The 14,159-nt window shown below is 37.2% G+C and overlaps 1 protein-coding gene and 1 long non-coding RNA gene across 3 annotated transcripts in view; one reads left to right on the top strand and one right to left on the bottom strand.

Annotated features, from left to right (window-relative positions):
- LOC125836062 (guanine nucleotide exchange factor SPIKE 1) overlaps positions 1 to 11,745 on the top strand; it is a 57,206-nt gene extending 45,461 nt beyond the window's left edge. The window contains exons 22-31 of the mRNA XM_049515146.1: positions 416 to 491; positions 642 to 752; positions 5,109 to 5,291; positions 6,181 to 6,324; positions 6,455 to 6,622; positions 6,806 to 7,153; positions 7,262 to 7,594; positions 7,703 to 7,888; positions 10,192 to 11,163; positions 11,377 to 11,745. Of these exons, the coding sequence (XP_049371103.1) occupies positions 416 to 491; positions 642 to 752; positions 5,109 to 5,291; positions 6,181 to 6,324; positions 6,455 to 6,622; positions 6,806 to 7,153; positions 7,262 to 7,594; positions 7,703 to 7,888; positions 10,192 to 11,163; positions 11,377 to 11,631 (2,776 nt within the window). The 3' untranslated portion in view covers positions 11,632 to 11,745. The remainder of the gene's footprint in view (positions 1 to 415; positions 492 to 641; positions 753 to 5,108; positions 5,292 to 6,180; positions 6,325 to 6,454; positions 6,623 to 6,805; positions 7,154 to 7,261; positions 7,595 to 7,702; positions 7,889 to 10,191; positions 11,164 to 11,376) is intronic.
- The window catches only part of LOC125836077 (uncharacterized), a 405,731-nt gene that overhangs the window by 242,519 nt on the left and 149,053 nt on the right, over positions 1 to 14,159 (bottom strand). The gene's annotated exons all lie outside the window — the stretch shown is intronic.

Genomic DNA, 14,159 nt, shown 5'->3' on the forward strand with positions numbered 1-14,159 from the left:
TATTTCCACTCCATTTCCTACTTCAGATCTTGCAGTTCAATGGAATTCATTTTCCCTTTCATTGTGCTCCTCCATAATGCTGTTCCATATGGTTGCTTTACCTGATAAAAAATGTTACCTAATAGTATTTCATGGACAAAAGAATTTCTCTGAAAATCTTTTTAAGTATTCTTCAATGCTTTTACTTATCAACCAAAAAAATTGATTTTCTTTAATGCTTCATGCTTTTTCGTTTCCCAAAGCAACGATATGGAATGGCAGTAGCAGTATGCTTCTTAGTTAAAACTTCTTATTTTGATTTGCATGCAGTGCCTGTTGACAATGCTGGCAATGTTTCACTGTGCTCTGCCATTTTTTGTTAATCGCTTGGCCTGATCGACAGTTTAACTTGTGATGTTATATTTTTTATATGCAGGAACTATCTTTCATCTATCTTAATTCAAGAGATTTTCCTTACATGGGATCATGATGACTTGTCAATGAGGGCAAAAGTGAGTACTTAGCTGGATGCTGATATATTTATTCAAAATTTTCCTCCAGATAGTATTCTGCTCGTTGTGGGGAGTTGAGTTCAGTGCAATTATCTTGCCTAGCTCAGGCTTTCAAGCTGCACATTAAACTTTCACTTTATATATTTATAGGCGGCAAGAATCTTGGTGGTCCTCATGTGTAAGCACGAGTTTGATATCCGCTACCAAAAACTAGAGGATAAATTATATATTGCTCAATTATATTTTCCCCTTGTTGGCCAGGTTCGTGATTCTAATTGAGCAATGTTTTATAAGCTTTTGTTCACCCTGATTGATAATGTTGTTTATTCGCGCATGTTGTTCAAAAATACTTAAAGTGTTAGAAATTTCTTTGCAAAACCTCCACAATGCTCTACATTACAAGGTTTGGTGAACTTATTTACTAGCTGTGAGAATAAAGAGAATTTGAGATAAAACTCAGGTTGATTATTCCCTCGAGCTATTGGGGTTTAAATAACTATGTTTACATGTTCCAAAAAAGGAAAGAAAATCACTACCTAATTACAATAGGAGTAAATTAAGATACCTCTATATTTACATATAACCTTGAATATTCACAAGGTATCTTACATCCCCTCAAACTAGTGCATACAAATTATATCTACCGAGCATGTGACATATATAACTTGTTCTGGGACCGGCTAGGGACTTTGGAAAATATATTAGACCGCACAAACTTTGTGACAATGTCTCTGGAAAGTACTATCTATCTGACCAAATGACAATGATATCTCTATGTGTTTGGTCCTCTTGTGAAACACGGGAGTCGATGCAATGTGAAGTGCAGCTTCCTTATCAAACACAATTTTCATTTATTTAATCTCTCCAAATTTCAACTCCTAGTTGCTTGATCCGTATTAGTTCACATGTCGCCACTTCTGCCTTTGATCTAGCAACCACATTTTTTCTTACTTTTCCAAGACACCATATTTTCCCAAACTAGAACCCAATCTTGCCTAGTCTGCATCTGTATATCCAATAATTTTCTCATGTTCTTTATCTTCGTGAAATAGTCCTTTTCTTGGAGCAAATTTTATGTATCAAAGAATACGATTAATTGAATTCTAATGACTGTCACAAGGAGAATCTAAGAACTAACTTACAAAATTGATTGGGAAAGCAATGTCATGTCAAGTCAGTTAAAATTCAATTTTCCTACCAACCTTCTATATCTTTCGGGATCACTGAGAGGAGGCTCCCCCTGACCTGGCAGGAGCTTAACATTTGGATTTTTTGGAATATTAATTGGCCTGCAATTTGTCATCCATCTCTCCTCAAGAATATCAAGTGCATACTTCCTCTATGAAATGTCAATTCTTGATTTGGATTGAGCAACCTCAATTCCCAAGAAGTGCAATCGACCAAAATTCTTAGTGTAAAAGTGCTGAAAAATATGATGTTTCAACTTGGCAATTCTCTCATAATCATTACTTGTGCTGATTGTCATCAATGTAAATCACCAAGTATCAACTTCACTTCAAACCATGTCACATTCCTAAATGACGTCCAAACCATGCTCAAGGAAACTACCTCAAGCCATAAAGTAATCGCCATAGTTTGCACACCATGTTAATACTTAATAGATGCCCCTGAGTGACATTTTACTCCATATACACCCCATCTTCGAGGTTCCCATGATGGATAGCATCTTTAATATCCAATCGGTAGAGAGGCAAATGGTGAACTACTATAAATAAAAAGAGACGGACTGAAGCAATCTTAGCTACATAAGAGAAGGTGCCACCATAGTCAAGTCAGGAGGGTTTATTGATGGTAGTAGGTGGATTAGCAAACATTATAAAACATGTTTTCGTCAAAAACAAAATAATTGTGTAAAACCCTTGGCGACTAGTCGTGCCTTTAGGCGATCAATCTATTCTTAGGGCCGACCTTCACTGCATATACTCAACGGCAACTAAGAGTGTGTTTGGTATGGAAGAAAATATTTTCCCATTTTTCCATGTTTGGTTGGCCAAAATATTCTCTAGAAAAAAAAGTTCATTAAAAACTGAGGAAAATGACTTCCTTAATCAAAGTAGGAAAATAAGTAACATAAGTGATAATGTGACATTGCTAGTTCATTATCTCTTCCCCACCCACCCCACCCCCTCTCTGTGACCATCCCAACCCCCTCCACCCCCGAACTCCACTCCCCACCCCACCCTATAATGTTTTGATTGATAACATACAAAACATTAGAAAATAAGTAACAAACCCACTTGTTTTCCAAAACACTTGTGCAGAAAAATATTTTGCATGGAAAACATTTTCTTCCATACCATATACACCTTAAATGTAGACATACCCTGTGGTAGATGAACAAGCTCTGAAGTGCCACTAGAGTGTAAGGTAGACATCTCTCCAATCATAACCTTGTTGTCAGCCTGGATAAGAAAGAGCTATACATGTAGTCTTGGGAATAGAATTGCATGATAGTAAATTAGTAATGATCTCAAGGTAGAATGAGCTGGGGACAAACAATGATAGCTCAAAGAAGTATAGATAGGATGGGGTTACAAGTAGGCCAAATACCTTTTGGAGTGGCAATGGGAGAACTTTGTGTAGACGGTAGACTACTCCACAACAGGCAGGAACTCTGTGGTGGGCGTGAATTGTTTGGACCGGATGAGAAGTGCCATGACGATGATAAGTCAAAAATGGTGGAGGTAGAGTTGAGGAAGACGGAGTTGTATAAGGTGGAGTAGAGGGATAGATTATGGCAGAAGCCACAAAAGATGGAACTATTAAAACGTCTGAAATGTCTTGATGTTAAGCCGAAGATGTAAAGTAGGGCTGACCTTCAAAGAAAGTAACATCAGTGGTTATAAGGTATCGATATAGATCAGATGAGTAGCATTGATATCTCTTTTGTACCCTCAAATAATTGAGGAAGACATATTTAAGAGCACAAGGAGCCAATTTGTCTTTTTCTGAGTGAGGTTATGAACAAAACATGTGCTCCCAAAGACACATGGTTTTAGGGAGAGCAAGGTTGATTGAAGAAACTATATTGCTCTTGAAACTTGATTTTGAACAACAGAAAAAAGCATATGGTTAGTCAAATAACAAGATGAAAATTGCATCCCCCAAAGCTCAATGGAACATGTGCCTATACGAATAGTGTGCGGAAGTGTCAACCATATGCCCATTTTTTCTCTCTGCGATCCCGTTATATTCTTCAGTTTAAGAACAAGATCAAGATGTCTACTGAAGAATTTCATGGGAAGACAAAAATTGTTGAAATTGGGATGATAAATATTCACATGCATTATCACTACAAAAAGTATGAATGGAAACACTAAATTGATTTTGTATTTCCACACAAAAAGTTTGAAATATATAAAATAATTAAGAATGATCTTTCATTAAGAAAATCTAAGTCAATGTTTAGTAATCATCAATGAAACTAACAGAATGCTTTTAACCCAAGGTGGAACTAACTCTACTAGGACCAAATATCATAATAAACTAAATGAAAACCAGACTCTTGACGTTTATTAAAGACTACGCAGAAAGGTAGTTTGTATGTGCTTCCCCAATTGAAATAAACAGAGTCTTACAATAGAGAATTTTGACAAGCTAGGTACCATCTTTTGAAATTTGGATCAACTAGGGTATCCCAATTGTTTGTGTATTAAATCTAGAGAGTCGGAGGCTGAATAGACTGTAACAAAGCTGGGAGGACTGAAATAATAAGGTCCATTTGATTCATACCCTTAGACAATCATTCTTGCCATACTAGGCCCTTATAACAAAGAATTCACTAAAGAATGAGATGAAACAATTTAAGGCTCTAGCCGAACAACTCGTTGACGGAAGGCTAAAGGGACAACCAGGGACAAAGAGAACATTATTTAGAGTAAAGAAAGGTAAAAAATTGACTTGACCTACTCCAATTGTTATGGTTTGAGAACCATTAGCTAAGGTAGCAATAGGAAGGGAGTAATACTAAACATTATATATTTGTTACTAGAAATGTGATTGGAAGCACTCGAGTCCATGACCCAGAGATGAAGTATGGTGGATCGTGAGAAACAAGCAATAAGATGGCCAGTTTGAGCAACAGAAGAGATTGGTGGAGATGTGTGCTTACTCGCCTGATACTCAAGAAAGTCATTGTATTCTACTTAGATAAAGAGAACAATTGATTGGTTGGAGTACTAGTGGATTCAGTCTTAGCAACATGAACATCTTTTTGTTTACCATGTAAAGAGTAGCACACATCATGGGTATGGCCCAACTTGTTACAATAGTTACACTTTGACTGAGGTCTCCCACAGCGGCCTCCTTGTCGATTTCCAGTCCTAAATGTAGCTTGAGATGCTAGAACAGATGATTTTGTTGATTTTTTTGAGCTTGATTGACATGTTTTTACTTCATTTATTCCAATCAGTTGCGATTTTTGAAATTCTTGGTCCTCATTTGTTGTTTGTATATATTGTTATTTTCTCTTTTATTGCATATTCATTATCTTGTTTTTTTTCATCCGCTTCAAGCTTGCGTTTTGCACTTGAATATCCAGTTCACATGTTGATCTTTTCTATGATTTTTGCCTGTGACATTTTTATGTGTGTGCAGATCCTGGATGAGATGCCTGTCTTTTACAATCTGAGTACAATTGAAAAGCGTGAAGTCTTGATTATATTTCTGCAAATAGTGCGCAACTTGGACGATGAAACACTTGTTAAAGCTTGGGAGCAGAGCATTGCCCGTACCAGATTATTCTTTAAACTCTTAGAAGAGTGCTTGATGCATTTTGAGGTTGAAATCTGAACTGCCATTTATTTAACATTCAGAAGCTCAGATTTCATGTTCATTTGACGACCCGTGTGGTTGCAACCTTAAAATGATTTTGATAGCCAATTCAGGATTTTTTTATGCGTTTAATGGTAAAAACTTCTGATATGCTTCCCAAACATAGTCACATGAGAAAATAGGAACATAATGTAGCTGGATGACATAAATTAGGTATTTTGTGCCGTAGGACGAGTGTTTCATTAGCAGTGGTTTGAGTTTAAACTGACTTGTTTGCCAATGTGGTCGTCCAAGAGAAACAGAATTCACTATGTCAAATGTCTTGTGTTATTTTCCTGATCAAATTTTAGGATAGTGGTAATAGACCTTTTAACATTTAAGAACGCTTCAGGAACAAACTTAAAAGTACTAAAGGTGATGGATAGGAGAAAATAGCACTTCCTCTAGTCCAATATGAATAAACTGTTGGGGTGACACACCCCTTAAAGAAGATACTTAAAGACATTAATCAAAGGGTAATTTTTCTATATTACCATTTTGATTCTTCCCAAACTCTTCTTAAAAGTAGAGGAAGTCACTATCTGGGATTTAAAAGTAGTTGAAAACCCCATTGAAAAGAAGGGTAATTCTGAAAAAAAATAATTAAGTCTTGAACTTTGAAAAATTCCTTTATTTTATATTGGACTGGAGGGAGTATTTGTTTTTAGATTAAAAGGTTCTGTCACACCACTAAATCATTTAATTTTTCTAGAACAGGGCATACCATTGGACCTTCGTGGGAAATAATTTGAACATAGCAATTTTGCCCTCTAGAAATGCTGGTGTTTGGTGTTATTTGTCTGTCACTAGACCATTTGGCTCTGTGGTACTCATGTTGATTCTACATATTTTGCAGCATAGGAAACCTGCTGATGGCATGCTTGTTGGTAGTAGTTCTCGTAGTGTGATAGGGGAGGGACCCGCATCCCCAAAATATTCTGACAGACTTTCACCTGCAATTAACCACTACATGTCTGAGGCAGCAAGACAAGAAGTCAGAGTACGTTATATGTGTTCAAAGTTGACCAACTCTTTTGAGCTTCACAAGTTTTCAGTGTTACACATGCACTCTCTCTCTCCCCCTCCCTTCTTTTGTGATAGAACTGTTTCTAAGATCTATACATCTTCAGGGAACTCCGGATAATGGTTATTTGTGGCAGCGGGTTAACTCCCAATTAAGCTCTCCTAGTCAGCCATATTCATTGAGAGAAGCCCTAGCTCAAGCCCAGTCCTCCAGAATTGGAGCTTCAGCACTAGCATTAAGGGAATCCTTGCATCCAATCTTAAGGCAAAAGCTGGTATTCCTCTATGGGTTTTATTTGCTTTACTTCCTAGATTGAGAAACCTTGGATTACTTCCTATGGCTAGTCAGAAGTCATAAAACCTTGTGACACGTACATTTGCAGCATGAAATGACTCTTTAGCTCTTTATCTTTCTGTCATAAACTAGTTTCTGTCACTTAATCGTAAGATCATTTCAGGAACTTTGGGAAGAGAACCTGAGTGCTGCTGTTAGTCTTCAAGTTTTAGAAGTTTCTGAGAAGTTCTCACGGACTGCCGCAACGAAGCGTATTGCTACTGATTATGGAAAACTTGACTGTATCACATCCATATTTATGAATGTGTTCTCACGAAACCAACCACTCTCTTTCTGGAAAGCACTGTTTCCTGTCTTCAACAGTGTCTTTGAACTTCATGGAGCTACATTGATGGCAAGAGAAAATGATCGTTTCTTAAAGCAAATTGCTTTCCACCTTCTTCGGCTTGCAGTGTTTCGAAATGACAATATCAGAAGAAGGGCTGTAATTGGGCTGCAGATACTTATACGGGTAAGGCTTGTAACAGAAGTTTGTATATATTGTTCCTGTTCGCTTAGTTACCAGTTTGAGTAATCTTTATGTATTGATTGCTAAACTTAGTTTTGTTTCAATCTGCAGAGCTCGTTCTCTTATTTTATGCAGACGGGAAGATTAAGAGTCATGCTAACCATTACATTGTCAGAGTTAATGTCTGAAGTTCAAGTAACACAAATGAAACTTGATGGAACACTAGAAGAAAGTGGTGAAGCTCGTCGTCTTCGAAATTCTTTGGAGGAAATGGCAGATGAGGCTAAGAGTTCCTCCTTATTACTTGAGTCTGGGCTCCCACAAAATGCACTGGCTGCTGTTCCAGAAGGATCAGCAGAAAACCTCTGGTCCTGGTCTGAGGTGAAATTTCTTTCTGAGAGTCTTCTTATGGCTCTTGATGCCAGCCTGGAACATGCACTTCTGGTAAGTTTTGACCTCCTTAATCACTGCTCTTAAGTTCAAACTATTAATATTCTGTAATAAAGTTTTTTCATTGACTCTCTTGTAATCTCTTGCACAATTTTCCTGCAGGGTTCTGTTATGAATGTCGACAGGTATGCAGCTGCAGAGAGCTTTTATAAACTAGCGATGGCATTTGCTCCTGTACCAGATCTTCACATAATGTGGTTACTGCATCTTTGTGAAGCTCATCAGGAAATGCAGTCTTGGGCTGAAGCTGCTCAATGCGCTGTTGCTGTTGCTGGTGTAGTGATGCAGGTAACTTGATTGCCTTACCTTCCTGTTTCTTGTAGTGATGTTGGAAGGAAGAAGTAAGTAATCCTGCTTCACCAAGAAAACTCATCTTTTGTTGGTCGTTTCCAAGTTAGTGCCGGAAATCCTTTCCTTATTTGTTTCCTAGTTAAACTGGGACTGATCGTCTAATTTTGACAAAAATCAGCATCTAGACTTTAGATTTACAGCTTTGTATGGTGGGGTACTCTTTTCTGCTATAGCATTTAATTCTATTCTGCAGTTACTTGATTTTTCTTTGCTGATGAGAATGCAATCTTCTGCTGATCATGTTATAACCTTATTGGTGCACCATTTACTTTAACTTAAAGGTAAAAGATGCGACCAAAAAAAAAACCTTCTAAGTTATGTGTTTTAGCCCTTGTATTCTGGTTTAGAGATTTGTGCGCACATGTAGGGACAACATGGAGATTGAAAGAACATCTAGTTTTAGAGAACTCCTAATGTGCTTTAAAATCTGAATGTATCAAACGAATAATTGATTGACTAATGCAACAATACTTCTACTCAAACTTTGTATACTTGATACTAATGCGCATGTATGCTTTAATTTATCAATAACTCTGGTCTTGATGAGTTTAGAACCTAGATTCATCTTGGTTCACATGCAAATTTGTTCTCTAGCCTCATTTTCTCAAAACTTTTTTGGAGTCGTCATTTCGCCTCTATTAATGGGAGATCTAGATTTCTTGAAAGATCAGGTCATCTACTTGGTCCTTGGACATGAAGAGGCCTAAATCAATGACCTCTTGCGAGAAGGTCTCCAAAATTCGTCTATCAAAATTGTTGCCTTATGTGCAAGAATAATGGGGTGTACTCTCATTTATTTGAGGAGTTATCCTTCTCCACAAGAGTCGTGGAGACATCTATGCAACCTGAGTGATTCTATATGACTCCTTTTTCCATTGCTAAGTTTATCTGTCAAACTAAAATATTATAATATGATGAGTGGTAAGTTTTTCAAAAGAGTGCTTGATTGGTTATAGTTACCTTTATTAAAAAAAAGAGTGCTTGATTGGTGGTTGTGATGTGGTGATTTAATAGATGACATAGTGCTAGAGAATGTTCCAAGGTTGGTTTATATCCTAACGGTTTTTAAATACATAAGGATTCCATGTTGTATGTGACCCAGACCCCACTTTGTGGGATTCCACTGGGTATGTTGTTGTTGTTGTTGTATGTGGTGTAATGCAGTAGGCCTTTCATGACACCCCCTTGGTTATTGGAAGGCTTTCTCAATTTGATGGGAGTCTTAGTGGGTGATATAGTTCTTACCCAAAAGAGAAATCGAATTACTCAACGACTTCTTTGAATGCTGTGTTGTTGTCACTATTCTTATTGCCATGACTTAGGACTGTGTTAAACCCTGGAAATGACTTAGAAGAGTGTTTTACATGAAGTGGATGGAGCATTGTCTAATTTTCAACATACAGTTTGAAATATTCTGCATCTTTATTGGAAGCAAAAAACTTTTTAGAAGGTACCAATTAGTTTAAATTTGATTACCAAATAAAAACTAGTTGAAGTAAAGAAGTAGGTTTAGAGGATATAGATCAGTTTGTAGATTTATTAAGATCTCTGTAAGTATCTTCTTTTCTATTTGTTTTTTTTATCTAGCACTTTTTCATGGTGTCCAGCATGTCCTCAATGCTGAGGAATACACATTTACCAGTTTAAAAAAAAAAAAAAAAACTAGTTGAAATTTTCATTAGGTCTGATATTTGATAGTATATCTATTTAGTTTGTTTGAAGATTTTATGTTACTGAAGGGATAAGTGTGAGATAAAATCTCTAGTTTTAGAGAATCCATAATTTGTCTTAAAAGACAAGTTCTTGAGTGTTATAGAGAAATAGGCACAAATGAAGGGGAGTAGTTAGTTAGGATTCATAGAGATGACCCGGCTAGTTTCAGATTGAGGAATGGTTATCCTAATAGGGTCAAGTATTTTTGTGCATCTTTTCAGAGATTTCTTCTCTATGGATGTGCTTGAATTCATCACTCCAGTACTACCTGATGCCCATGTGCATCAATTTCTCCTGACACTTTCAATTACAGTTAGCCTGGTTTTTAGCGACCCAAAACTGATGCTAAAAGTTGTAGTGTTAGATATTGGGTGCTTGAACTAAGTCTACTAGGTCTTCAGTGATGCTGATGCCAAGAGGCATATGTTTTCATGGAATGATCTTCTAACATTGCTTTTTAACTTTAAGAAGTTGAAGCATGGCTAGACATATGTTGTGCTGTGATACTGATAGGTATCTATCTCCAGGCCCTTGTGTGTAGGAATGATGGTGTCTGGAGCAAGGATCACGTGAGTGCATTACGCAAAATATGCCCCATGGTCAGCAGTGACATCACTTCTGAGGCTTCAGCAGCTGAGGTGGAGGGATATGGTGCTTCAAAACTCACAGTTGACTCGGCTGTGAAGTATTTACAGCTTGCAAATAAGCTTTTCCATCAGGCTGAGTTGTTCCATTTCTGTGCAAGCATTCTAGAACTCGTAATCCCAGTAAATAAAAGCAGGAAGGCATATGGACAGCTTGCAAAATGCCACACAACACTTACTAATATCTATGAGTCCATCCTTGAGCAGGAATCAAGCCCTATTCCTTTCACAGACGCCACATATTATAGAGTTGGATTTTATGGTGAGAAGTTTGGGAATCTGGACAGGAAAGAATATGTTTATAGAGAGCCTCGTGATGTGCGATTAGGTGACATAATGGAGAAATTGAGCCATATCTATGAGTCGAGAATGGATGGAACTACATTACACGTAATTCCTGATTCAAGACAGGTCAAAGCAGATGAGTTGCAGCCTGGAGTCTGCTACCTGCAAATAACTGCAGTTGATCCAGTAATGGAGGATGAAGATTTAGGAAGCAGAAGGGAAAGGATATTCTCTCTTTCTACAGGAAGTGTCCGTGCTCGTGTCTTTGATCGGTTTTTGTTTGATACCCCTTTCACTAAAAATGGAAAGACCCAAGGAGGCTTGGAAGACCAATGGAAGCGGCGAACAGTTCTGCAAACTGAGGGATCTTTTCCTGCGCTAGTGAATAGACTCTTGGTTATCAAATGTGAATCCCTTGAGTTCTCCCCGGTTGAGAACGCAATTGGAATGATTGAAACTAGGACAGCTGCATTAAGGAATGAACTTGAAGAGCCTAGAAGCTCAGAAGGCGATCAACTTCCCCGTTTGCAGAGTTTACAGAGGATTCTTCAAGGTTCAGTTGCAGTTCAAGTGAGTGTTCATGTCTTTGTATATTCACTTTTCTTTAGTACATCACCAGATTCTTTTCAATAGGTGCTGATATTTCTGCAAATTTTATGCATTTAGACAGGTTATGTTCAGCTTCTCCCTAATCTTTATCTTTTCCATCTAACAATGCATTTATGTTATCTATGGTTTTCTTGCTGGAGTTTGCTTATCCAAGTACAAATGGAACTTTTACAGGTTAACAGTGGAGTCCTCAGCGTCTGTACAGCTTTCCTTTCTGGTGAGCCTGCAACTAGGTTGCGTTCACAGGAGCTACAACAACTTATTGCTGCCCTTCTTGAATTTATGGCTGTGTGCAAACGTGCTATTCGAGTACACTTTAGGTTGATCGGGGAAGAAGATCAGGATTTCCATACTCAGCTTGTAAATGGGTTCCAGTCTCTCACTGCAGAACTGTCACATTATATTCCTGCAATTCTTTCAGAGCTTTAGCAGTATTTCTTATTTTTTTTTTTTTCTGTATGTAGTCTGTGTTCCTCCTATAATATGTTAATATTGTTTGCAATGACTTTGTTTTGTATTCAGGCTGGGTCTCTGTTCATAATTAGTCTTTGGTATCCTCATCTTTGTATTTAATCATTCCCTTTTCCTTTAAACTTACATGATCTATTCTGTGAATCTCAAAATTAGGCTGTTTGAAGAAACATTCCAGGTATATGTTCATCCTGACACTGCTGCTTTCCTGTAATCATCTCTTCAGCATTTCTGCAGTCAGATTTCCCTCCATTTTGTGTATGCCTCTTTCTTTCAGGAAAGTAGGATTATTGATTATTGCTTTTTCCGTACCTCCGGGAAAAGCATGAAAGAATGACACAAATGTACCCCTCTGTCACCCCAGAATGAAGGGTAATCTTGTAGCTATAGGCAAGGGAAGATGCATTGTTGGGTGCTCCAACTCTTTTTTTTTTTTGTTGAGGTCAAAACTTAACCTTTTTCGAGATAAGGGATGTATTGATTCAAGAGGAGAGAGGAGCCGTGTTGCCCCCCTCCCTCTTTAATTCATTCTTTCCTTATAAGTTCTCTGTGTTGTTTTTCTTAGTCATGTGTATGCTCTTGTTGCACGCATGCAGTAATGCCCTTAAAGCTGTGAAGACAAGTGAAATTACTCTGTTACACTTGGTCGCGTATACTACTAGTAGCATCACGTTTATTAATTAGATGATATTCAAACAAGTGAAATTGTAAGCTGGTAGAGTGGAAATAAAACACTTAAAGGTTGAAGATTATTGATCCACCTATGCATGCGCCTTTACGATCTGCCAGAGATGGTAGAATACGGTTTATGGCATAGTTATCTCCTATAATTGCCCAACTGAAGGATTGTGTAGTGTTTTCTTTTTGTTAACTTGGTAGGATGTTTGGTTTCTTAAGAATAAGTTGATCTTGACATATTTCCCATAACAAAGCAACCGTTGATATTGAAGCAGCTAGCACGTCTCTGAACTTGGCTTTTGACCAGCAGTACAGAATAAGCAAAGATGCAAAATCTCCATGTTGAGTACAAGAAAAATAATCAGAGATACTTGGTCAAATCATTCTACGTTATATTTCTTATCTGCCTCTTTTTGGTTAAATGGACTATTTATCATATATCATATTAATCCTAGGCCCGCCTATGTGGTGCCACAACAAATCATGATTCCCTTTTAATTTATTTATTTTCAAAACTAGCCTTCCCCTCCTCTCAGAAATCTTCACAACCGTCACAGCCATCTTTTAAATTAAGCCTCCACCAAATCAGCCTTTGTACTTAAACAAATGATTGCTAGATAGGAATACCCAGCTAAACTTAAGTTTAACCAACTGGTACCAGAATGAAGTATTGGGCTAAACTATGAGAGTTAGCTGGCTCGGATGAATATATAACAGCTATACCTTAAGAAATTACTTTTTAATTTTGGAATTGTGAATGCTTTTTCTTTAATCCTATGTATACTTGCATTGTTGCATGCATTAATCTACCATTTCTCGATAATCTTACTTTACCTTTGGTGATTTGAGTTAATCATTTTTTTGTCTAGGAGTGGTTTAATATAGATTGAAGGTTAATGTCATTTATTAGAGCTTTGAATGAAATATGAAGAGTTGCGACTTTCATTAAAAATTGTGACTTTTATGAAAAATTACAAGTTTTTAAAAAAAAATTGAAAGTAGGCATCAACCCATTTTATTAAAATAATAAAAAAGGAAACCCGGTCCACAGAAACAACAATGAACCAAACATAAAAAACAAAAACAAAAAGAGAAACACTGGACACCATGTCTGAATGTAGCTCAAGTTTGTCTCTTCATCTCCTCTTGACATTGAGACTTCTTCTCCTTGGATGAGACCTCTTCTCCATACAGGTAAGCTCTATGTAACCCTCCTCTGCTATTACTCTGTCTAATTTCAAATCTTTATGCTACAACTGCAAATGGTGGTCTTCCTTGAAATTTTGTTGAGTTTCAGATCCGTTGAAATGGAGCAGAACCCTTGTTGACCTGGGATTTTCCAAGAGGTAAAGATCGAAGCCAAACTTGTTTTGATGTAGCTTTCGCTAGTAGATAGTCGACTCCTGCTTACGTGATTGATGAAATCAAAATGGAGGCTAGCTCGACAACCCATGTAAAATTAGTAATTTCTTTTCTTAGATCTAAATCTGATGGATTGAACCCCACAAATGGGATTAATACAACCATCAAGATTTCGATCTATGAAGAGAAAATACTAACTCTATGATCTTGAATTTGAATCTGATTCTAGCATTGTATAAGTTCCAACACCAAACCTTTAACTACCAACTGAGAATCAGAAGCTCAATCTTTACTCATAGGTGCAAAGATACAGAATAAACTATCTAGAAGTAACAAAGTTAGTACAAATTTACTCGTCCTAGTTTATTATCATACGTGACACCTCAAAGCTCTCACCAGGTGCATGATACTTAACCAACAAAATCTAATTCAGACGAATTGAAGAG

This window comes from Solanum verrucosum, unplaced genomic scaffold (assembly GCF_900185275.1).
Source record: "Solanum verrucosum unplaced genomic scaffold, falcon-dt-bn FXZP01000208.1, whole genome shotgun sequence".
In the NCBI taxonomy this organism is placed as follows: Eukaryota; Viridiplantae; Streptophyta; class Magnoliopsida; order Solanales; family Solanaceae; genus Solanum; species Solanum verrucosum.